Genomic DNA, 25,678 nt, shown 5'->3' with positions numbered 1-25,678 from the left:
ACCCCCCCGTCCCCAGCGCTTGGTGTCAAGGGACTTAAAGAGCAGCGATTTGTTTAAAAAAAAAAACCACCTTGACCAAAGAAATCAGTAACAAAAAGTTATCAGCACCTAAAACATCGGCCCATTCCTTTTTCAAGGGCAAGCGAGGAGCGGCGCACCGATAACAAAGATTAAACGCGCAGCGGAACGCAGCAGATGCAGATAAAACTGGTGCTTGGGCAAAATCAGCGTGACAGACGTCAATTTTGACTTCTTTCTACTTCAGGGAGATTACAGCGCACACACTATCATCGCAGAATTATTCCAGCAGTGGGAAAACAAGACCTGAGGAGAGTTTCAGTTCAGCACTGGGAGGGGGAATGTATCAAATCGCGTTACCACGCGCTCACAGGGAGACACCAGTAAAATTTTACTAGGTGGATATGCAAGATTTATATTTTCTGATGCATGTATATATATATGCACACACACCCCTCTAGCGCTTAACAGGGTTATGGAAAACACTGAAAGCCTTTGGAAATAACACCCGAGACACTGAATCTGCCTCCCCTTAAAAACACCCGGAAAAACAGTTAAGTGTTCACGTCATTTCCCATTCCTGACTGTTAACACAAACAAAACAGTCATTTCCTTGAAACGGGAAAGTATTTTCAGCAGAGAGTTGGGAGGGCTTTAGGATCACCCCGCAGAAACCATCACCTTGTTTACCCAGCGGTCGCTGTGGCACCAATACCGCAAACGAGCGATGCTCCCGAGATCGCTGTCACGAGCGTCACTGCTGGTAGCTGTAGGCTCGGAACGTGACCTCCTCTAGGTGTTTGCTCTCATCTGGATCAGCAAATGCTTAGACCTCCCTGTTTTCGCTAAAGGAGTGAATCGCAGAAAGCTTCGGACTACACTAGATGCAGTGTAACTGTCTCAGAGCTCCAGGGACGGACGGGGCTTTCAGCTGATGGGTTCCTTTCCCCAGGGATCGCAGGCAACGGAGCCCCCCGAGACGGCAGAGGAGGCTGAGATCACCTGGAAGCGGAGCCGGTCCCTGCCAGGGAAACGCTGAGCTGCTCCGAGCGTGCTGCAGATGGAAACAGTCGCTGCTGCTCTTCTTTAAACAGCTTCACGGTGGCATCTGTGGCAGCTCCAAGAGAAGCCCATGCACAGAACTGTGCCTTCAGCAATGAAGCATAGAAATCCTTCCTGGAATCAACCAGCTAAGAACTGTCAAAGTATGATACTTCATTTTACATTCACATGTAGCGAGTATCTGATAACCAACAAGCCTAAACTGGAAAGAGGCCGCCAAATAGGTTTGGCAATAAATCACCGTATTTTAGCCCTTGTTAACGTACATTTAAGATACCTGGCTCTCCTTCCGGCTGCCACGTTCCATCACCCCTTTCCTTTGTCAGGCGTGTGAATCTCAGACTTAAGACTTACATGCGCTGGTAATCCATCCCCTGGTAGGGCAAGAGTACAGAAGGAAACTTGCTGGAGCCCATAAAGCGGATCCAGGAATGCTTTGTTTCCAGGAAAGAAAATTCTCAGGTGCAAAGTGGTATTTGAACCTCAAAATTCAGGGACCAAGCTGTACAGGAGGTCTTAAAAAAAAAAAAAAAAACCAAACAAACCACCAAACCTTGAATTGCCTTCTCTGCCAGGGGGGAAATTGAGTTCCTGGTCAGGTACTTTGCCCTCTCTACTTGTGCGAGACCCTCCTGGCCAAGGAGAGACGTAGTAAGGGACCAGACTGCGACAGAAAGCACACGGGGCCGAGCAACCCTGGTATGTGATCCTCCCGCCCAGCTGCGAGCAGACACTTGGGCCGAGTGCCTGTAGAAAAAAAAAAAAAAAAAAAAAAAAGGTTTTCTCCTCTGTCCCTGTGAAATGGGGCACTCGCCTCCTGACGGTCGTGCTGGAGAAGGGACCATCTCCCGTTAGGGCTGAAGGAGACGCAGCCAAAGGTAACGGTGCCGGCGATGGGGATCCTCCTCGTAGGCGCAGCTGGCTGCCTGAGGAAATGGAGACCGAAGCCGCTGAAGGAGAGAAGCTGCCGGCAGCGTATCACTTGCTTAGTACCACTCCACGTGAACTAGCAAAGAAATGGGAAACCATCGCTACACAGTCCAGCAAGAGCCGTTTAAAGATAGCGAATGTGGACATGAAAGGAGTCTAGAGAACCCGTGTACCCTCAGAAAGTATTGGAGGTATAAAAACAGGCAGGTGACACTCACGGTGTAACAGCTAAAGCCAGGTAAGGGGATACACCCGCTTTTTGGTCTATTTTTGTCTCCTATAGAAGAGAACCCTGCAGAAGCTCTGCTGTACGCTAACTGGCTGTTTACTTTAGATAATCACCTGCAGCTAGTGCAGACCAGCCCCTGAAAATCTGCAAAGCCGTATAACCGGGCTGACAATAGAACGCGGAATTACACGCAGGCAAAGTAACGCACGCTGGTCTCTGAAACAGCAGAGATTCTGCAAAGGAATGATTTAAGCAAGAGCACAACCGAGATGGCAGCAGCACCATCAAAGCAGCGGATGGTCTCCTCACCGGAGGAGGAAGGGCAGCACGGCCCACCCGAGGAACGCGCTCCCTGGAATGCCTCGGTTGTGGAACATCAATTCAGACCCACCTAACTGCCACCATCCTCATCCCAGCAGAACAAGGGATACCAAGAAAGAACAAAGATGACTGATACAATGCTTATCAAAGACATGGAATAAAAGAACCAAGAGTCTGTAGTGGAACTTAAATCCATGTTCAACAATTAAAAAGGGAGGGATTAACAACACAATTTACAATAACAAAATGCAATTTTGTAAGTAACAACACGAGAGCATTCTTCCCTAGGAAACTGCAGATGCTCTCGGTGGCTTGAGGTATGAACATCAAGGCATTTAATGAGCAAGAACAGGAAACCACCGTCGGGAGACAAATAAAACTGCAGTAACGCTCTGGAATCCCATGTTCCATCAACATCACCAAACGCCTTAGTACCTTTCCATCAGGAACCTGTCAGGAATCTCCAAAATCAAAACCTCCTGCTGAAGTGAAAGGGTCTTGATTTATTTTCAGCAGGAAGCCTCTCGCAGCAATTTCAGTGCCACACAGCCCGATCTAAAAGACTTGAAAGTCTTGCCTTGAAAGACAAGAGAATACGCTACTTCTGTGCCACAAAACTCAATGCATGATGCACATCGTGGTTTTGATTTTTCTCCAAACGAGAGGAGAAAGTAACGAGAACCACCTAATCTTGAGAACCCAAGATTAATACCTTCGGCAACAACTTCTCCCACTTGAGCAGCTCTTTCTACCTAAGCTGACATCCGTCAAAATGTAAACATTTACATGCCATTATTAATCACAGAAGGAAGCCTTAAATAACAGCGTTTTACAAGGCTCTTATGAAGCAAGGAAAAGAAGAAAAACCATTAGAAGAATTTTACATTTGATAAATGCCGGACTCATCTGAGGAACCTTCATGGGAACAGGGAAGTCTCACCAGTTCCTTGAGAGACACGGGGGACCCAGCACGTAGGCATGAAGAGGCCGTGTTTGGATTTGGTTTAAATGCACTCACCTCCTCCCCCCTCTGAAGTTTCTGTTCCCAAGCCAGCTACTGAAAGTCAAACAAGGTTATTCTCCTTCAGTCGTTTATTTTTTTCCCCCTCCTCTCTCATGCTTCTACCACAAAGGCCCACCAGGGGAAGCAATCTCTCCCTTCCAGCATGGACATGGGGTCTGGGGCTTTTAGGTGTGGGGAAGGTTGGATCCCCCTGTGCCAGAGGAAAGGCACCTCCTGACCAAGACCTGGGCTCAATCTATCAAACAAGGATGCACGTACCAAATACACAGAAATGGGAAAAATCTGTTACAGGTCAACCAACCATCCACCCATCCAAGACACACCCTTAGGAAACAACCACCAAATCAAACTGTGAGGTGACAATTTTTGCATGCAGCTATTGAGAAGGAGTCTTGCAAGCCAAGCGCTCCTCTTTGGATTGATAAGGTTTTAATTATTTACTGTAGCTGTAAACATTCAATTACATTTACAAATATTTTAACTGGGTGCTTCCAGGAGAAGAGGGATCAACCTAAACTCCATCTGGCAGTTGGTGATGAGAAAGGTTGCTGAAAACAGGATATGAAGAGCTCTCACATTTTAATTATGACTCTTGATGATCTCTATTTTAAGTAAACGAGTTACGACTCCCAACATATGCAAGAACACAACAGCATAAAGTGAACATTTCTGCAGCGAGTCCTGCTGAGAAATGCACAAGCTGTTCCCAAGCTGGACGCTCACTGACGGCACTCGAGGTCACTCCTGCCCTCACCCCACCAGCAAACAACCACCGCAGGGCTGGACTCGCAACTACGGCACTAATATTAGAACCACATTAAACATTCATAAATGGAATTATCTTAGTCTCCCACCAAGACAAGATTTTGGAGATCTGTTCCATTTGTACGGGTTGGTGACTGTTTACACTCAAGCTTTTTGAAGAAAGGTGAAAAGAACAAATTTAGGATTAAATTATACGAATCCCAGGAGGGCAGCGGGCAGCTGTTCAGCTGAGTATTCGGCTCAATTGGCTCGCTGACAACACTGGGAAGACCCCAGCAAGTTCAGCTGGCTGATGCACAGGCTCGTTTTTCCTGGCATTTGTACCTCTCTTGTAGCGTGAAGTATCTGTTCCTCTGCTAAATGCAGTAACCACCGAAGCGCTCATTCCAAAAATACAGCCCCCCTGAGCACTGGCACGGTTATCAATGTTCCCTCGGCAACTATGTCATTCTGGAGAAGGTGGAAGGAAGAAAAACACCTCTCAGTCGTCAAGGAAGACACGCTGGCCCGAGACCCGATTTAACCGCCAACAAATCCTCCAGCATAGTTTGCAACCAGAGCAATCAAGTGCCCATCACAAGCGCAACTTTGGAAGGGTGCCATCCCAGAGGAGTGGCAGAATCCCGCAGAGAAACAGCCGTGTGCCCTGAAAGAGCTGCAGAATAAAAAGAATTTATATGTAATAATATATACTTATATACTATTCTTCAAAAAAAAAAAAATAGAAAATACACGTGATCATAATACTTCCAGTATGGCCTGAGACAAGCAAGCTGCCCATTTGGGCAGCTGAGCAGCCTGGTCTGGTGGGAGGTGTCCCTGCCCAGGGCAGGGCTGGGAACTGGATGATCTTCAAGGTGCCTTCCAACCTGAGCCATTCTGTGATTCCATTTCTTCTCGGAGGAAGACAAAGGCATAGACACTTGTAATATGAACTCAGATCAGTTAAGGAAGGTCCCATGCAATAGTCCCGTAACCACGACACTTCATCAAGCAAAGCTTCAGTATCCATTGTTCGTGAGTAAATGGGGCATTCGTAAACTAGAGGCAATACTAAGAGCATGAGTCACTATGTGAGTACAGGGTTGATTATGCGCATTGTGTAACACCCTCATTCCCTGAATCCGGATACATATTTTGCAGGGTAATTTTGTTCCAAAATCTAATATTTCATTTCAGTGGAAAAAAAACCCTATACGCCTCTCCTGACTCCAGGGCGCAAAACTGCAGCTTCTCGATGACATGGATGGACAAGAAATTGAGATGCCTTTTTCCACAAGTTCAAAGCGATTTCTGTTTTGCAAAAAGCAGGGAAGGGAAGGACTGCGGATGTGTAACTATTTCTCTCCCCTCCAACAGCATTAATTGCCCTATCGAGGCAAACCACAAAGACTCCCCACTTCTTCCCAAGAGATACGAGCCGCAGTCCTGCCCACCAGCCCCGCTGGGGCATCATATTCCGAACTGTTTCACCATGGCTTCCTCTAGGTACAAAACCAGGGACACGTTTAGCTATTAAAGTCTTTTGAAAATGTTTGGGTTTATTCTTCGGTTTTCCTAGAGCTGTCACAGAACGTTAAGACAGCATTGCGTTAGGAAAACAGAAAGTCTGCCACAGATTTTAAGGCCAACCTAAATGTAAACTAGACCGGGTGGAAGTGGGTTACAGTAGGTATTCCGATTTAGAAACATTTAATCACAGATGAAAACAAGAATGGTGAAAACCTCTCTAACAAAGTGCAGAAACAACAAAGCACGTTTCTTTTTCCATTTATTGGCACTTATTTGAAAAATAGCATAAATATTCAACAGAAAAGAGACAAGTTGACCCACACGCAACTGTTAAACCCCTCTACTGATGCATCTTTTATAAAAGACTGGAAGAAACACCAGGAGGTTCATTCTTAAGAAATAAGCAAGATTAAAAAAAAAAAAAAAAGTCTTGCCCTCACCGCAAGAGTGAACGCACAGCAACTCTTTGGCACATACCTGAAATTGCGAAACAAAACTATGCCATGTTAGAGAGAGAGCAAACAGCCATTAAACATGAGCTTGTCCATCTGCCACAGGGACGAAGGGCAGCCTGAATTGAGAAAAAAAACCTGCAATCAGGAAGTTGACTATTACAATAATTTAAGAGGAATGAAATCAGAAGTATACCACGTCATATCTTACTTGAACTGAGTAAAACTATTAAATAGATTCTATTTTCTTTCTACAATAAGGACATATAGAAACTGGTCATTGGTCCTCAGGTCACCAGGTCTTTGCACTCCAAGTCGTCCGTTTCCACTTTTGATGGCTGCTGTTGTTGAAAGCTTCATCCATATGGTTCTTCCACAACAGATATAGCATGAGCTTTTCTCCTACTTGAGGAAGTTTCCATACTTTTCTCACTTTATGACACGTTACAAAGTTTTAGTGTTTAAAAAGAATCCATTTTGCTTCATTATAAACCTCTCTGGAGAGAAGGCTTGAAACCACACAGTACAGACGCGTACACACGTACAAACGGGGACCTAGCTGGGGAAGTTCAATTGCACAAGAGTCAACAACCAACAAGAGGTTGCCACTAGAAAATCTGAAACAGTTCTCTACGGCAGGCTCGGCAGATTTTTCCTCCTGTTTGGGGAATTTCAGAGTTGCTCAGAATGCCTCAACCCACTGACTTTTCAAACATAGTACAAGAATCCCAGAACATCTCAGATGACCAAATTCTAGGCTTCCAATCAGCATCTGAAGTTTTGAGTGGCAGAAGTAACTGGATGCCACTGTTTAAGAAAGTGACATGAGAAGATTAAACGTTTGATCGCCTCAGCCTGTAAAAAGGCATTCAAGATTCCTCACTGTATTTGTCCAACAAAAGTCATAAATGAGGACCAATACTGTCTGTTAAAATAATGTACTTCTGAAGTACTAAATACTAAAACTTCAGGATTTAATGTTTGTTCCAAACATTATTACTATTTTTCCCTATTAAAAGACCTTTAACAGAGCATCTACCCCTCTAATACTTCATCTAAATGGGGAAGAAAAAAAAAAAAACCAATACAAAAATCCAGAAGAATGTTCCACACCTAATTTGGATTTAGTCACAACAGCAGTCATGATCATGAATAAAATCCAACATGTAAATTTAAGCTGACAATTCACCAGTTTGTTCTTTTGACATCTATTAGAACACAGAACTGATTAACAGCCAATCAGAACAGAACACAAGAATCAATTCCTGCCCCCTAATATTCCCCCTTTCGTATGAAGAACAGAAAATATAAATACCTAACACTCGGGGAATAACAACAAATTAGTAAGCTGCTTCATTGGTTTCAGACTGAGGACAAATCTGGAAGTTATCTGCTACGACATAAGCACCACGTTATGTTAGCGAGGACTCTGCCTCCTGGCTGATGGAAAGCCAAGTCTTCCACAAGCAGAACGTACACACAGTATTTGTAACTTATGCCAACACGAAGATATCCATTGCAAATCACCAGCTTGCTCTCCGATGTCAGCATCAAATATGTTTGCAATTCAAATGCTTACTGTATTTTAGTAAATGTCATACTCATCACTAGAAACCTGAATTCCTCCTCAAGGAACTATTCTGGAAGTTTTCTAGAAATAATGACATTTCTGAAAGTTCCTATGAGGAACAGAATCAGTTACACACAACAAAGTCTCATTGATATCCAGCCTGTTTCTTGGTGTCCGTTAGCAGACTTCTGCTTCTCAATTAATAGGTAACTTAGCCGTAAGATCTACTGGTAAAAAAGGAGATCTGGAGTCAGAAAGTGAGACTGGAGAGTCTGTGCTGGTGCCGACTTCAGCTGGTGAGTCACAGGAAGAGCCTGCACTGCTTCTGGTGTCATCAAGAGCGTGTGACGACAGACTGAAAGCAGAGTAACAGCAAGGTATGAGAAATGAGGTACTCATTCTGGTAAGCTTCAAATACTAGCTTCCATTCATTATAAAGCCATTTTAAAAACAAATGTATACCTTCGAAGGAACAGAAAGCCCTATGATTTGAGTCTTGCAGTCACTTGCAAACCTTGCACTCACTTCCAAACAGAGAACGTGCTGCCCATTTTCTCCTTCAGCTCACCAGAAATGGTGTACAGACTAGAAGCATCGGGCTGAGCAATTCATGGCAAGCTTCACCCCATCTCCTACAAAGTCCCAGGCTAGCGTACATCCAGAGATCAGGGGAGCTGATAATAAACTCTACATGCTTCAGTTGTACCATTCACTACATATTTCACAGGACACGAAATACAGATAGGTGATCTAGCATCAGCGACAGCATCAACGTTTTTAAAAATGACCATCTCCTAAAGCAAGATGCAGCAACTGAACCTGCACTGCTATGCCTGCTATGAATAGGGCGTACAAAAGAGAGATGTTTTTAAAGCACTTTTAAAACCTCTATGTTATTATTGCCACTGCAGTGGGCTCAAACCTTGTGCACAGCTCTGAGAGATGCAAAAAGGACAAACGTACTGTGAATAACCCTGTCTTGATAGCTGTGTGGGCACACCCTGTGTATTATTAACCTCTTGACTAAAATGCTAAATCAAAATCCCTTGCTATTTCAAGTCGTTACGATTTTCAACCTAGTACTTTTTATCTCCTCCCAGCAGGGAGGGTCAGACAGACTGATTTTGCTATGTGACTAAGAGCAAGGAAAAAAAAAAGAAGACACCCCAATCCACCCACAAGCATTAGCATTCACATTTGATTGCAACTTGAAACTAGACTCCAAAAACTGCCAGCCATGAGGTATCTTTTCCTAAACACGCTCAACTCCCATACATGTGACACGTTAACAGTCAGTCCTAGAAATTGTAAAATTGCCTGTTTATTGTGATCATTTTGGTGCTGTGTAATTACAGGATGTCTGTATTAATAAAATAAAAGACAAACCCAACTTCAAGCATGATCAATAGTAGATGAAAAGAGACTTGTGGTGCTTCTGATGAAATGGACATAATAAATAGCAGAGCATTTACCATCCCCCAAGGTCTGCCTGATGTGACACTTCAGGGGTAAGCATGTGGGTGGATCCTTGGAATAACCTTTTTGGGTGATCTTCCATCTCTGTTACACCTTTGGTAAGAGATACGGAGTGATAAAAATTACTACTCATTTAAATGAAAATCTACTTTCAACATGCTTCTACAGAGCAAACAGAATAGAGGTTCAAACTTGTTACAATAGGTTGAGTGTTATTTTATACATAAAACATAGAAGGTCGATGCTGAGATTTTAAAGGCTGCCTATTTCTTGGAAACATTTTAGTCCAAGCTCCAGGAAAGTTTAGTGAGTTATGAACTGAGGTTTAGATATCAGATTTTCATTCTTCAGTAGCAAAGAATAATCTTTTTTGTACAGTTTATTCAGCAATCAGTTCACTGGCTAGGACTAGCTCCGCTGAAGTAGACAATGCAAGAATAAGGAAAACTTGCTTTCCTCTTGCAATCAATAAAAACAAAGTCCAGGGTTATCAATAAATTTATATATTGACTTTGATTTCCAAATACACCAGAAGAAGAGGGGACAGATACATGCTTAAATAGGCAATGACAGATAAAAGTATTTTAAAAAGCTGTCTCAGAGCCAGAAGTGTTCTGTTACAATGGTGAAGCAAGAAGAATTAAACACAGGTGCAACAGAATAACCAGGAGTTAAACTTGAAGAAAAAGGAAGATATAGTAACATTTCCCAATAAAGCTGTAAGGTGTCTACCAGGTCGCTGCATCAGTTTTTGGTTTTGAAGAGTGATTTTAAATCCACAGTACCTGTGCGCTTCAGTTAGTCAGGACTTTGAATTTTTCTATTTGCGAAATACACCAATAGTTGTATTCCTTGTTTTGTTAAGCCAGTTACGGTAGTTTCTTATCAGATCTATATGACTACAGCAATGGGGAGGCATTAGAACAGAACAACTATTAGTTTTACAGAATAGTAAGAGGTAATTTATCTATTTGTCTGTTTTATCCCTACAAACAGTTCCATTTATTTGGTCATCTGTAATACCATCTATTTCTAGTCACTCTTTGAAGCATCAGCCAATTGAACAGAATTATGAGGAAAGCTATACGAATTACGCCAAGGTCTTAACTTTATAATATTAGCCAAAACCAAATACTGTACCTTTTCTTTTTATTGAGCCAAGAACACTTGGTCGAATGCAGTTAATTGGACTCTGGCTTCTCCTGCTAAGAGAAGGCATATGCTATACTGATATCACCATTACTAAAAAAAGCCTAAAAACGTGTAAAGAATCAGAAGACATTCAGACAACAAACTACTAAGTGGAAAGCACTGAGAAAACAGGCATTAAAACAGCTTTTCCAAAGTAAGGGGTTTGTTGTGGGTTTTTTTCCCCCCTGAAAAAAGATCTTAACAGAAAAAGTTTAATCATATTATTTCACAGCTGAGACAGTCTAACTGACTAGATCTCAGCTGACAGGCTACACTTTGCTAAACTGTTAGGGCCTAATAAAATTTAATTGTATGTCCACATCACTCAGAAAAACATCCAATGCAACTAAAACCAGAATCAGTAACAAACCTTGAATCTGCTTGTTTGGCTTATTTCCCCCCTTAGAACTCAAGTCAATTACTTTAGATGTGATTAAGAGCAACAGAGACTACACTAAGAAGACAGATCCCACAGTGCAGCCCACTTTCCCAATGCTATGACACGAGCATTTTAACAAATATTTTAGAGCACTGTAAAAATCTGAATTTTACATGCATACAAAGTTGTTATTTGTGGTCAGAAATCAATTATGTACGTAAAAGATTCTGGTATTTCAAAAGCCTACTGTGAACAAGCTGTGCCACTTCGCTATTACCGATACGATCTGGTACTTACCTCGAAAATCGCCTTGTTGGACTTGGGCTGGGGCTTGGAGGTAATCCACTGCTACTCACCAAACTTTGCAAAGATGGTGAGAAACATTGCTGAGAGCAAAACAGTTTGTGTTATTTAAGTATAAACACTGTATCACACTCATATGGTAACAACCGATCCTTATCGCAGGTAAATAAGCAACCTGCTACCAATTTAATCAACCAGTCAATACAGCTGGGTATACTGACATAGCACTTTCTGTTACTGAGAAAAAAAAATAAATTAAAAGTGGGACAGATTCCATTTTCATGCAGAATATATGCAAGTTGACAAAGATTTATTTCACCATAACCTGGTTAAACAGACTATGGTTCATAAAATAAGAACGTATGCCCCCTCCTCTTATTCCAAGAGGAAGGCAAATAAAGAATAAGGTTTACTAACCACAGATTAACAGTCAAACACTCCACAGAAATTCACATCCGCAAGATGTGCAACTGCTAGCTGGTATTTTCTGGTTTGGGGTTTTAGGGTTTTTTTGTTTACTCTCTAGTTTCTTGTTTGCAGCTGAGGCAGAAAGGAGCAGGTGGCTTAACCTCTTGCTACTAATTTGGTTGAATTTATTTAGCACTACTCAAGATATAATTATTGTTACCACATTTTGCTCACCTTCCCTATTCCTCTGGTAGGTGAAGGAGCTGGAGAAACTGGGACAAAGTCTACTTGCTTTGGTGATGATGATTTTTCAAAATCATTGTCGCTCTGCAAATATTACACATAATTAATCTTATCAGCTAGTACCTTAACATGAAGAGGACTGATTGGTGTGGAATCGAGTATGATTCCAAAGTTATCCTCCATCATTTTCACAATTTTTACGTAGCCATCTATGAGCTTACACTTTACAAAAAAAAAAAACCAAAACACAAAAACGAACAAACAAAAAGCCTTAAACATTACATGGTGAGCATCAGAACATGGAAGAAAATAGAAAATTTGAACAGGCAGACACCCATGCAGTCTTCTTTTGACATACCAGCCCAAGGAACCCACAGGTATCCTTGAACAACTGAGAATTCTATGCCTTGTTAGCATGAAAAATTGCTGATCAAAAGCAGTGATATACTAACACCTTAATTGTAGGTCAAACTATAAAAGAAAATGTTGACATGAGAGAGTCTCTAGTGTCCTGATACTGATCACAGAAACACAAATTAAAGCATGAATGCATTACCAGGCTCAAGCTCTCCTCCCATGAGTGGCTCATCTGCATTGCTACTTGCACTTCTCTATAAAGAAGAAAAGAAATGCATTGTCCCAGGCTCATAGAAGACTGCATTAAATATTCCAATTTGCCTTAAAGCTTACCTTTCACGTACTGTTTCTCTGTTCATCAAATTCATTCCTTCTTCCTAAAAGATTCACAGATGAAAAATTAAGACCAAAAAAGAAAAAAGCTTTGCTACAGCAAATGAGAAAAGCTCATTTAATTTCACTTCAGTATGCAAAAAATTTAATTCAACTTGGTTAAGCCACAATAACCTCAATCTCTCATGACATGAAAAGGAGTGAGGGGGAGAGGATGGGAAAGAGAAGTAGCAAGAGAGACCATCTCACGAGAAGCACTTATGGGAGTTGGTTGTTTCTCAAGCAGCTTTTTTATTTTCATTGGTATCCAAGAGGTGGTTACAAAACTGAACAATGATAATACAAACCAAACGTTTTGCACGTGCTAGAGTATCTTTATGCTCTCTAGTACAGATAATAGAAAATACAGATACTGGAAACTAGTACAGATAATTCTCGAAGGCACAACTGGATCCTTACCTCATTCTATGTATTAGTAACTAACCAGACTGTCAGCATCTCATCTGCAATAGTCTTTTTTTCTAAAACATTATTAAAATGGACCAAAGGAGTAAAATTAAACTAAACGTTAACACCAAGTTAAAGTGCAAACTTGACTCGATCCCCTCAGGTATTCACCCTCCCTTAAAACTAACTGTATACCGTCCAGTCGGTTGAGTAAATTAGTAGATTCCCTAATTCAGTCCAGTTCAAGAATAAAAGTTCAACTAAACATCTTCACAATCTTCGTCATATGTAGGAAGAGTCTTATTAACATGATTCAACTGTGTGATTATTTGCTAAGATTTGAAAGAGATCAGAAATACAGAAATGGAAACACAGGTTCCCATCTGTGCCAGTAAGCATACAGGACATGGAATTTCAACTTGTCAAATTAAAGATGAAACACAAATTAGGAAACATCACTGTTTGCTTTAATAAATGTATGGAACAAGGATGAATACAGAAATATTTTCCCAAAAAAATTGACTTATCAAACTTTACTTCATGTAATATAAAAGAACCACAGCAGTTCATTCCCTTGTTCTCAGCACATTTAGACATTAATCCTAAGCTTTTTTATGCTGATAAAAACAGCTTTACAAGTCACCTGAGTGCTTCAGAGTCTCTTCAGGCCAGTAAATTATTTACATAATGCAAGCAAGCAGTTATTTTCTTCAGGATTACTATGCATGCATCTTAAATATCTGAGATGGGAAGCAGAAGTGCCTTCCATCACTTCAGACATCATACCCTGAAAATGCTGTCCAAAGCGTTAATTGTTTTCTTAACTTTTCACCCTGTAAAAATGAAGCCTAGCCATTGAAAACTAGCAAGCTAAAAAAAAATTATAGAAAAAAATATATCAAGCATCTTCAAGCTACTTTTATAAAGATTCTACCGTTAAAAAAGTCAACAAGTAAAATGGAGGAGCCACAAGAGTTTGAGCTTGTTGATTTTAAAACTTGAGTCTCCAGACTGCGGTCTGTTTTCTGGTAGCAGTGCTATTTAAGCCTGCTCAGATATTTGCCACCCTCCCACCCTCCCAAAGTGTTTGCTCGGGTGCCCTTCCCCCCCTGCTCATGCTGTGACAGCCCAAGTACAGTGATCTGGATAAGAAAATTACACAGATGAAAAATAGCCCCGCCAGAAGAGTCCAAACTATTTTTCAGCCAGAGCACTTCCTCATCCAGGTCATTTTCTGGCTGCACAACAGTCTTGTGCCAACACAAGTTAAGGAACACTTTGTTATTGGCCCTGAATATTTACGCTGGCACTGCTGCCAAAAACTTGGTGAAACTTTACCCTAAGGGTTTACATTAAAGGTTTCCTTTCTAAAATGTCCATTTTAAGATTTCTCTTCCTGCTCAAATCTCCTTCTCACTGTAAGATCTACTCTATGAAATTCAGAACTCTGCAGACGAGATACAGCCTTTACTTTTGAAAACACCTTGAAGTGATAGAGTGCAGCAGACTCTCTACTACAGTTTCAAAGTAAAATCTGTAGGCATTTGAAGGACATTACACATGAACTGGAAAAAAACCAACCGCCTATAAAAAAAATGTAAAATTAAAAAAAAATTAGAATCTGTGCTTACCTGTTTGATTTGATGAAGACGGCTGCTAGGAATGCGGATGGGAGATGATGGCACAAACTGCAAAACAAAGCCACATACAACTGAAACACACTTAGAAACTACAGAAGGGTGGGAACCACTTTACAGTGGTATCCCAAACTAAAAAATGTATGTTTTTTTTTCTTTCATAACAATCTCACTATGCACAAGCTACATTAATTACATGCAATGACATGGTAATATGTATTTTCATTTTATACTGCATTGTTTGCTCACTGATGCTGAGTGGTATCAGCCTGGCTTTCACTTCATTTCCAGGCAACTAGAACTCACAGCCTTCTCCACAGAAGGAAGCTGCTTTTAACTAGCACACCACCACCTTTAATATATATGGTTGCATAAATATTTTCATTTTCAAGTGATCCAGAAGGGTCCCCAATAGATCCTTTAAAAATACAAAGCCAAAACGTCACATTGTGCAAAAAGGTTCCTGGATTGTTGTCTGCCTATAAATGAGTACTTTGACGGGTTAAAAAACCAACAGCTATCAGAAGGCTAGCAAAGAGGTAAATACTTTCCCTATGGTTTCTCAAGAGCTTCACTGATTCAGGTGAAATCAAAGAGGATGTCACTAAAAATGGTCAGTTTTGCATCAAGATCTCACTGGAATGCTGTGATCTAAAACTGCATCCTCAAAAGCAAGTATTCAAAAGTTATTATTTTCTCAAAATATAATTTCCTTTTATATATTTCCCATCCCTCAAATGTTTGACCCTCAGTTGACTTTTGTCATAATCCATTCAGCGATGAAAAATTCAAAGCTAAAGCTTTGAACAGAGGTTTAACTTTTTCTCTGTAAGCTGACAACCCCTCCAAAAAACAATTTTTTTTTTAAAATGGATGCATATTCAGCAAGTAAAGTTTGCATTATTACTAAGCGTTTATATACTTTATGCAGTATGAGGCTTCATCCGCTTCACAAAACGTTCCTAGAGCTTTTCATTATGCTAAAGTTGGGGAACTAAAAAACATTCAGTTAACCGTTTACTGCGCCATCTTCTACTCAGTGCCAGGGAGAATACAAAGATTTTGCTGCCTCACAGCCGGTAAGTTATCACCGACTATTAATGCTTCATATATCCAAAATCCTCCCTCTAAAAAAACAAACATCAAGACATCACACCCTTCTTCTCACCATAGACGTTAGCCTATCAGACTCACACAGAGGATGTCACCTTTGTGCCAGAATTTAGTCATCATAATATATACTACTAAAGCTTAACGGCTATAATGTCTTGATTTGCCACTTCTGAAGTCCAGTTTAGGTCAGCTTTACTATTATACTGGGCTCCCCAAAATCCTGTGCACCTAATAAAAATTCCTCCAAGCTGTACCAGCCAGTATGGACCTTGAGCTGACCTTGATTCTCACATAGAGAAAAGTATCTGGACAATAGTACATTCCTGCCTATTCGCTCTGCCACTCCATGGTAGAAATGCGTTTGTTCCACTCATCATATTCTAATTTTATGACTATGATCCACATTCTTTAAGGTCTGACATTAGTAGAATATATACGAAACCAGCAGCTTGCAGGGTAAAATAAAAATTATAAAAAGACAGTTAAAGTGTTCCTCTGCGGGATCTAATGCACTAACTAAATCCATTAACTCTGAGGGTCCTACATCCCGTCTCTAACAAGTCACGACCCTTGCTTTGTCAACGCTGAACACTCACTTTTCCCCTGTTCGTAGTCCTTTGATTTAACTCTAACAAGAAACTATCAGAAGCCTCGGTCCCTTTTAAAGGATGCTTGCTAAAGCAGACAACACATTTGTTAAAATCATGCTACTTAAATCTCCCGCATCTTAAGAAAGCACAAAGCTTAATGAAGAACATCATAAACTATTTCTCTTCCTCGTGACAGTCTAACAGCTTCCCCTTGCTCCCTTCTCCAGTACGTTAGATAAACTTTTTCACTGCAGGTAAGGTTTCGGCAGAGCCAGTCTGGCAGGCAGCACAGCCACAGCCAGCAGCCACCTGCCCCTGCTGCCTCTGCCCTGCCACTGCTGTCCCTGCAGTGCCCCCTCTCTGCTGCCAACACAAACATCGCTGGGGCCCCGCTGAACCAAACAGGCAACTTACCTGGCTTTAAAAAAAAAAAAAAAAAATTAAAAAAAAAATCAACTTTTGCTGAAATAGTACCCAAACATCTAACCACAGACTAAAATGCTTTGCTTAAACAACAAAACTAAACCCCCAAACAGACAAACAAAACAAAACCCACCAAAACATTTACTCGCTAGATGCCACTGATATCTTCTGCAAGGAAATAAAGAGTGGATACTGGGCCTAGCTGACCCTTCCTTGGCAGCTACATGTAGCATCAGGAAACTGCAGATTAAGACCCAGCCAAAACGGCATAGCTGCCCCTGTAGCCATCATTATGAAAGAGCTGGAGAGTCTGAGACTTGGAGAAGCTACTCAGAAAATAAAAAGATTTAGAATTCAGCTGAGCAACTGGGACAACCCCAACAGCCCTGAAGATAGAGCTAGACAGAACACGACCTTCAGTTTTCAAAGCATTTTAGCAACTTCCATCGTTCCCGTGACAGTGAACACAACACAGATTAGACAAATACTAAACAAATTTTTTCCACTACATTAATAAAACATAAAATTTTATCTGTACTTACAACACTAAATTAATAAAGTTTCAGTCACTTACTGAATCTTTTCACTCTCTGTAGTAAGATCTTACACTGCAATAAAACTTGGATTAGTTTTATTATACATTTACTGTATATTATTATATATTAGTATTATTATACAAACTGTGGTTTTAAAAGTACACTTTATCAGCAAAATAGATGGCATCGAGCCCCTTAGAATATCTCTAACATCATAAAACTACACTTACTACTTCACTATAGCAAGAATGCCAGGTGAGGTTGCTTAGGATCCTTAACGTTGAAAGTTTAATTATTTTTACAATGGTCCTGGTTTAAGACCACGGAAGGATAAGATAACGTCTAAGTTCCTTTCTCATTTCATCTTCCCTGCCATCTTCAACAGAACCAAAAAACAGCCCATAATTCAAAGAAATATTTCAAAATGGACACGGCAGTCCTTGTCCATGGAGTCACTGGAGCACTTGATTTCAGCATAAGTACAATTTCAATTATATTTTGCCAGCACCTGGTCAGCTGGAGGTAAAGAAGAAAGTTAACTTTCAGGATGCTTTTTAACAACCTTCAGGTGAGGTGAATAGTTAGGAACATTGTCCCATGCAGACGGGAACACTGGTTCAGCCCAGAAGACTACAATGTCTATTAGGGGCAGCCAGAAGAGGTAGCCCCTCAGTGAGCTAGCTCCTGCTTCCCAGAGAGTTCAGCGTAACACATCTAAATTAGTATCTTTTTTGCCCAACAACAGAGAACCTTCAAGAAGTAAACACAATAAACTGAGCTTTTGCCTTTGTTTGTTTCTCCTTTTGTCTGACCACAAGCATAAACAAATTTACCCTAAGCTGCCACCCTAAAAATATATATGAAGAAAGAGACTACTGTTTAAAGAAATCTTTACCATAAAGCATTCTATGGGGTTTTATACCCTAGCAGGAGAAAAGCTTTTCCACCAGTCTTTCTAGACTTGCACATAAGTATCCTGGTCTGTTACAGATGCAAACCTTTGCTGAAGTAGTTGTCTGTCCTGATTTTAAAACAGAATTTTAGCTAAGGGGCATCAGTGAGCAAAACAGGAGTGCAGTATTCTTCAACCATTAACGTGGGGCTAACAAATTATTTCTAGAGCATCTTCGAAAGGTAACTAAGAAAATCAGGATAATTTTGTTAGCATTACAGGGACTTTGTTTCCCATGTTTAAAAATAAATTGATACTACTCCCCTCCCACCCCAACATGGCTTAGTTTTTCCAAAACATTAATAATCAACTGAATGCAGCTGGATGTTATCTTCTGTCTACCTGTTTCTTAAGGCTTTCTTAGGGGAAAAGTTACATTTCTGGTTATACGTGAAAGTCTGAGCAAAAATTCCTTTTGGTTAGAGGAAATAACTACCCCATGCACCCTAACACTTTAGGGTTAGCAAACCATCCTGTCTATGTGGTGCTGTGCAGGTGTTCTAAATCGGTCAAAAATCACACCCTTCTACCACAATTTGTATGATACCAAAACACAAGATATGCAGTATTTTCTCTGGGTTTAGATTAATATTTTAAAAATTCAGATTTAGGGAATTGCAATAACAGAAGTCTGACAAAAGTTGAAATCACAAATGAATGTCTCTAAGAGATACAGAATCATTCATCCTGGAAGCCTCAAGATTCATGGTCTATCAGTTATATCTTGTTATATTAGTTGTTGATTACAAGGGTCTATTCTGTCATCACTATAGAAAAGACAATTTAAGATTAGAATATCACTATACTTTTAAAAAAAAAAATCAGAAATGATTAGCATGCTGGTTACTGAACAACACATCTATGTAATTAGTTCTCCTCATGAATTATCTTTCTTACTCTGTCTTAGAACATCTGCTTGCATTTTATAAACAAAGTTATCATCACAATGAAATATAAGTACTGTCCAAGGCCAAATGGTTTATAAATAACATTTCACTACAGCTACAGCATATTAATGTCACAGTCTAGAGCCTTGTTTCTGAAAACATGTGGTATTAGGTTCACAGACTGCCATCTAATTTTCTTCTTTAATCCTGTTTGCACACTTCTAATTTGGACCTAATGCGGTTGGTCTAATAGTTTTCTTACCAGACTATGACGATTCATAACTGTGGTGCTGTTCCGACGGGTGCGCAAAACGTTAGCCTGGAACACCTGTGAATTATCGCTGTGAAAAGAAACACTTGTCAAATGCAAAAGCCATTTCCTTCCTATCAAAAAGCACCTCTTAATATAAACTCAGTGTCAAATGCTATGACAGCTATATATCATTTCAAGACAAAGCACTTGAGAGACAGGTATGTAAGAACTCTTCTAGCTTGTTGGCAGAGAGTGGAAACCAAATTGCTCTTCCCCCAAGTCCCAGCTACTTCAATTGATGACTTTAACTAATCATATTGAGTCTCCAGAAAAACTGTTTTAGACAGCTTTTATCTAGCCATAAATAAAAAAAATAAGCAAAGCTTATACTGTGAAATAAAAGCCAACAGAATAGGCATAACACTGTGGTTTCACCAAGAAGAATGCATTGACTCTCTTCCTTTAAAACATCAAGTACAAATGACCAGACATCATTTACACTTTTCAAAGAAGTTTCACTCAGTTTACACTCACTAGAGATCAAAGAGTTGCCATTTGATAGGCGGTGGAACTGGAGAAATTTAAGGGACCCATAACGTGATGCACAGAGGTGAGATTTACTGACTGAGGCCAACACCTACAACTCCTTTTTAGTGTAAGTGTACTGGTTGGTAGGCAAACCCAACACCAACAGGACATCCTGAAACCCAGGGTTTGCATGGAGAAAACAGGCTGGAATAATTCTGTAACACATATAGGCTGAGTCCAATACTCAGTGCTAAATAGAAGAGAAGAGAGGGAGAGAAAAAAAACCTACCCTACAACATCCTTACCTTTAATCTCCCTTGCAAAAACACCAGAGCTCGGCAGATCTCAGACGTACCTTCCACAGAAAATTCTAACATTTCCCATTAAAAATCAATTTTATTTGGTGCGAAAACAAGAATCCGAAGTTCTATGAAAGGTAACTTCTGTGATCTAAAATCTCCACTTAAAAATGTTCTCTGGCTCTACGGTAACTCATTCTCCATGCTCCTTACTAAATCTGTTAATGAAGAAGTCAAAACAGGAGGCAGAGCAGAAAAGGCAAGCTGTTCAAGAGCAAGAGCTTTCGTTTCAGTTTACCCAACAAAGCCATTCTGGGAAAAACTGACGTTTCTTGCCAAGAGCTGCAATCTTGCAAAAACAGTTTTCTGCTGCAAAATTCCTAATGAACACGGAAATGACTGCAATCACCTCAAATTAGTTCAATGGCATTTTAGTGTAATTTGTATAAACACCTAATGCATTCTGTATACATAGTTTCAAGGCAAGAGCTCACACTTACCCTTCTACCTGCCCAAGTCCCAAAATAAATAATTTGTTTCCAACATGGTTGTGGGATGCTGCTTTTCCTTTTTTTTTTTTTTTTTAAAAAAAGAATCAAGGGTCTCACAGTTTGTAAGAAACAAAAGGCTTACAAAAGGCTGAGATCATAAAAACAGCTCGTCTCAGTTACAGGATTAGTTTACCTGCTCAGAAATCTCCCTGAGGAACAACCGGCATTCATGATACTTCTACACTGCATGGAAATGTAAACTGATAGTTGTTTCATTATAATTATGTAGAAGAATTCCAATTATGTTCACTTAACATTAAATCACGGCTGAATAGGCAAGAATTAGAATTTCCTCTGAACTGTAATGCATTATTAACCATTTTGGTAGAAAAGATTTATGAGATTTCTTTGTCACTTGATATCTAGTTCCTGACAGAAACATGAAGTTTAAGAAAAAAAAATAAGTACTTATCATGTATTCTACTATCTTTTGTGAAATTTATTGTCAATATGCTCTCCTGAACTGCAGACATAGTACTAGTAGCAGCACATGGACCACCCTGAAGTCAGATGGCAGCCACACCATGTAGCAGATGGGGGCATCTCCCAACTTCGTGACAGCCCAGAGAAGGCAAGAAACAGCACTCCGAGTCATAAATTCACCCAAACACAAAACCATACAAGAGCTCATGCACATCTGAGAGCTTTCCTCCTAGCCCTTGCCTGGGACCACCACTGTCTGCCCTGTCAGCTGAGGAGAGCTGGACCTGGAACACATGGAAAACGTCCGACCACCCTTGCAAATACCACCTGCCACAGGCTGATGGCAACTCCCATACTAACAAAGTCAATATTGTCCAGTAAAACTCCAGAACGACTACATTGTTTTACACTAAGTGTAAAACTTATGTATCTTTCAAGGTCCTGTGAAATTATGTTCTTCACCGAATTCACCCAATTTTTCTGAAAGCATCTACTGGTGAAATCGTACACAGTGCGGTGATTTTTTTTTTTGGACCAAATGTCAAGCATTACAGAAGTCAGAAACCGCTACTTTATCTATAATAACGGCCGCAACCTGCGCACTCTACGTTTCTCAGCTACACAACCTGCAGCGCACCTAGATGAAAACAAACCGTTTTAATAAAGTTAAAGCGCGTCTACCGAGGCACCTCCGCACTCAGCGGACACCCCGCCTAAACCCCCCCGGCTGGGGACACACCGCTCCGGCACCGCCTTCCCCCGCACGCCCCACACCACCACCGCGGGGCGGGCGGTGAGGAGCGCACACCCGGGCCCGGGCCGGGGACCCCGCTCCCCGCACAGCGCCGGCCAAGACCCGGGCCCCGCCGCCGCCGGGGCCCCGCCGGTGCTGGGCCGCGGGCCAGCCGGGCCGCCCTCACCTGAGCCCGTGGATGAGGGGGGCGCTGTTCGATCGCCTCAGGCCGCCCCCGTCGCCCGGCGCCGCGGCGCTCCCCGCCGGCAGCTCCAGGTCCAGCTCCATTTTCTCCTGAGACATCGCGGCGGCGCCTCCGGCTCCCCCCGCCACGCCGCGACGCCCATTCACTGCCGCCGCCCGACGCGGCTCCTCATGCCGCCGCTCCCCACGGACAGGCGCGCCGCCTCCGCCACTACAGGCCCCGCGGGCGGCGCCGCAGGCAGAGGCCGGGGGCGCGCCAGGCCCGCCGAGGGGGGCGGCCCCAGCAGCGCCCCATGCCGGGGACGGCCCCTTCCCTCAGCCGCTCCCGCCGACAGACGAACTCCCCGCTCGCAGTCCCACTGCCGGGGAGCGAGCGCCTAGGGCCGGACACCCCCCAACCCCGCGCCCGCCACCGCGCAGCGCGCATGCACCACGGCGGGCCCGAGCCGGTGGGCCCGCGGCGGCGGGGCGCATGCGCAGAGCCTCCCCGCGGCCCGGTTGCCCGGGGCTCTTTGCCGGCGGGCTAGCGGACAGCCAGGCGTGTGGGCCGGGGCGGTCCCGGTGCTGCTGTGCCCGCCGAGCCCCTCAGGTGAGGACAGCCGCAAATCGCTGGGAGACGCGAGGCGGGATGGAAGGGCAGGGCGGCGGCCGTTGAGGTGAGGTGACGACGCGGCCTGACAGCCGGACTGCCCGCCGGCGGCGGGTGTCCTCAGCGGCCGGGGCTCCCTCTGCCTGGAGACGTACAGCCGCGGCCCGGAGTCGTGAGAAAGCTTAAAAACACACCTTCCCCCTCTCCGGGTGTCCCTGGCCCGGCTGCGGCCTGTGGAGAGCCTGCGATGGCAGCTTGGCCCCAATCCCCCCAATGAGGCTACAAGCGACAGGCTCAGCTCTGAGGCACAGGTGCCCTAGAAGTGCCCTAGAAGACATCTGTACCCTTATTTTCTGTGCTGTAGCAGTTTCTGTCAAGCCCAATCTATTCATTATTACAGAGAGCAGCCCTGAGGAGAAGGACTTGGGGGTACTGGTGGATGAGAAGCTCAGCAAGAGCTGGCAATGTGCGCTGGCAGCCCAGAACCTCCCCGCAGCCTGGGCTGCATCCCCAGCAGCGTGGGCAGCAGGGTGAGGGGGGGATTCTGCCCCTCTGCTCCGCTCAGGGGAGACCCCCCTGCAGTGCTGCCTCCAGCTCTGGGGCACCAACAGCAGAAGGACACGGAGCTGTTGGAGCGGGGCCAGAGGAGACCACGGAGATGCTGGGAGGGCTGGAGCCCCTCTGCTGTGAGGACAGGCTGAGAGAGCTGGGGGGGTTCAGCCTGGAGAAGAGAAGGCTCCGGGGAGACCTTCCAGCCCCTTCCAGTCCCTAAAGGGGCTCCAGGAAAGCTGGGGAGGGACTCTGGATCAGGGAGGGGAGCCATGGGATTAGGGGGAAGGGTTTTACACTGAAAGAGGGGAGATTTAGATGAGATCTGAGGAAGAAATTCTTTGCTGTGAGGGCGGTGAGCCCCTGGCCCAGGTTGCCCAGAGAAGCTGTGGCTGCCCCATCCCTGAAGATGTTCAAGGCCAGGCTGGACGGGGCTTGGAGCAACCTGGTCTGGTGGGAGGTGTCCCTGCCCAGGGCAGGGGGTGGCACTGGATGATCTTTAAAGTCCCTTCCAACCCAAACTGTTCTATGATTCTACTCTCTTGCTAAATGCTACGATGCTGACGTTTAAATATCAAAAACTAAGCATCTGAGTTAATACCTAACCATTGTCACTTCTCAGAAATACAGTTTGCAGGCCCAAACATCTCCATCCTTTTATAGTCCAGGTGAGATTTTCAGGCAGTCTTTAATAACAAAAATAATCAGAGAAGAAAGGTAGATTATGCACAGCTAAACCATTTTTTTCCACAGGTCACATGCTTACTAATTTATTTAAGGCTGATGACATTTTGTAACTTTAAGCAGCTGTGTTTATTTGAGCCACGGGGATAGTTCCCTGATACTATCAAATATTTCCCACACTGTTGCCCGCGCCATAACTTCATGCCCACCAGTCCCTCAGTATCACTGTACCCACCTATGTCATTCTCCCAGTCTCCCTTTCCCCACTTTGAATCTCCATCCTTCACCTGTATCCTCCCAATGTTACTTAACATGTTCTCTCCTTTCTTAATCCGCTGTTTGCACTGTTTCTTTAACTTGGGAATTTGCCATTTCCTCATTTCCATCTTTAATCTCATTCTGTTCCATAGCACGACTCTCCCACAGCCACATCCCCTTTTCTCTGCCTCATTACCCTCCTTGGGCCTTTGAGGGTCACCTTGACAGTCCCCACTTTCTCTTGTATTATGGTCCCGTTAAGGTTCTCTGGGCTCTAGTAAACCCTGGTCAGGCAGTGGGTTGATGTGTCAGTTCCTGGCACTGAAAAATTTGAGTACACAAAGCAGATGTTTTTGAGCTCTCAGCCACGTTTTGGATATTGTCGACTTTTTCCGTAACAGTATCCTGGTACACAGCATTTGAGGCTTTTTGCTGTCCATACTGTCAAGGACATAATATAATAACCCCATTATAATAAATAGTAAAATCCACATAGTTTGGCGATGTAGTCAGGTTTTGCAGGTGGCTTTTGTGTTAGCAGAGCCAACGTGTGGAAGTAGATTTCCGTTAGGGGCTAGGTGTTTTGCTTGATATTGTCACTTGCTTTGCCTTTTGAGCTTTCTCCAGCTGTCCCGTGCAAAGCTTGTGCCGAAGCACGAGACAAGGAGAATGGTGCAGGTCCGGTATTAAAGCTCAAAAGCACGGTGTTGCTTTTAGTGAATGGTGGCAGTGAGAGGTGATTAACAGCATTTTCCTTTTGCAGCAGCACATCCTAATTTTCTAGTGAATCAGACTAATCGTAATTATTAGAAAACAAGCAAAAGAAAGTTTTAGATGCTCTTGATCTTCGGAGGAGATGGGAATTCTGTGTCATCTGATGGAAAGGTGTCATTTCTGGCTATGACATAGCACAGCGTAAGCACTGGCACAGGACTGGGAATGGTTTTCCTTCTGCATTAATACAAGGTTTTTCAATATAAATACATACTGAAAAATCCTGCAGATATTTAAAATGGAATCTTGTGGGACTGTTAACGCCTCTCAGGTACCTATTAGGCACAACGTTCTTCACTAATAGTGTGGGGGTAATGCAAGAAATGTGACCATTAACAAAAACAGTTTATGAGACAAGTACGCTGTCTCTGAAAGGAGAAAAATGGAATACGCTTGAGTCAGTCAGCAGGCTACATAAGCGCTATTTCCACTCGGTTATCTAGGAACATCTACCTTCAATCGCTTTGAAGTAGGAGAATTGATAGAATTGTGTTCCATTTCAGAAAGATGGAATGATGAAAAATCCTAACTTTTCCTTCTTAACTGTTTCTGTACCTAGTGCTCTGGAAAACAGAATTGCTCTTTCCCAGAAGAAAATGAAAACCTTTTAAAATTTGGTGCTGGTAAAGACCCTGAAAATCCCCTGAGTGTTAAGAGACAAGTGTGTGTTGCAAT

The 25,678-nt window shown here is 42.7% G+C and overlaps 1 protein-coding gene across 5 annotated transcripts; it reads right to left on the bottom strand.

Annotated features, from left to right (window-relative positions):
- Positions 1 to 116: 116 nt before the first annotated feature.
- Positions 117 to 22,557, bottom strand: LOC128914984 (P2R1A-PPP2R2A-interacting phosphatase regulator 1). Of its 5 annotated transcripts, XR_008468475.1 has the most exons (11): positions 22,133 to 22,548; positions 19,421 to 19,499; positions 14,652 to 14,708; positions 12,574 to 12,617; positions 12,440 to 12,494; positions 11,875 to 11,967; positions 11,227 to 11,315; positions 10,500 to 10,564; positions 9,356 to 9,452; positions 6,339 to 8,238; positions 117 to 1,827 (listed from the first exon to the last, which is right to left on the bottom strand). XR_008468475.1 is itself a non-coding variant. In XM_054214740.1 (10 exons), the coding sequence occupies exons 1-10, from the start codon at positions 22,246 to 22,248 to the stop codon at positions 8,079 to 8,081; spliced, it is 852 nt and encodes a 283-aa protein (XP_054070715.1). In that variant the 5' UTR covers positions 22,249 to 22,550; the 3' UTR covers positions 6,104 to 8,078. The 5 variants fall into 5 exon arrangements, 4 of the variants coding, with proteins under 4 accessions (XP_054070715.1, XP_054070714.1, XP_054070718.1 ...); XM_054214740.1 differs by lacking the exon at positions 117 to 1,827 and having other exon boundaries at positions 6,104 to 8,238; positions 10,500 to 10,561; positions 22,133 to 22,550; XM_054214739.1 differs by lacking the exon at positions 117 to 1,827 and having other exon boundaries at positions 6,104 to 8,238.
- Positions 22,558 to 25,678: the final 3,121 nt, after the last annotated feature.

This window comes from Rissa tridactyla, chromosome 9 (genome assembly GCF_028500815.1).
Source record: "Rissa tridactyla isolate bRisTri1 chromosome 9, bRisTri1.patW.cur.20221130, whole genome shotgun sequence".
In the NCBI taxonomy this organism is placed as follows: Eukaryota; Metazoa; Chordata; class Aves; order Charadriiformes; family Laridae; genus Rissa; species Rissa tridactyla.
Note: the sequence above shows the minus strand (reverse complement) of the source record. Positions and strands in the feature narration are given on the sequence as shown.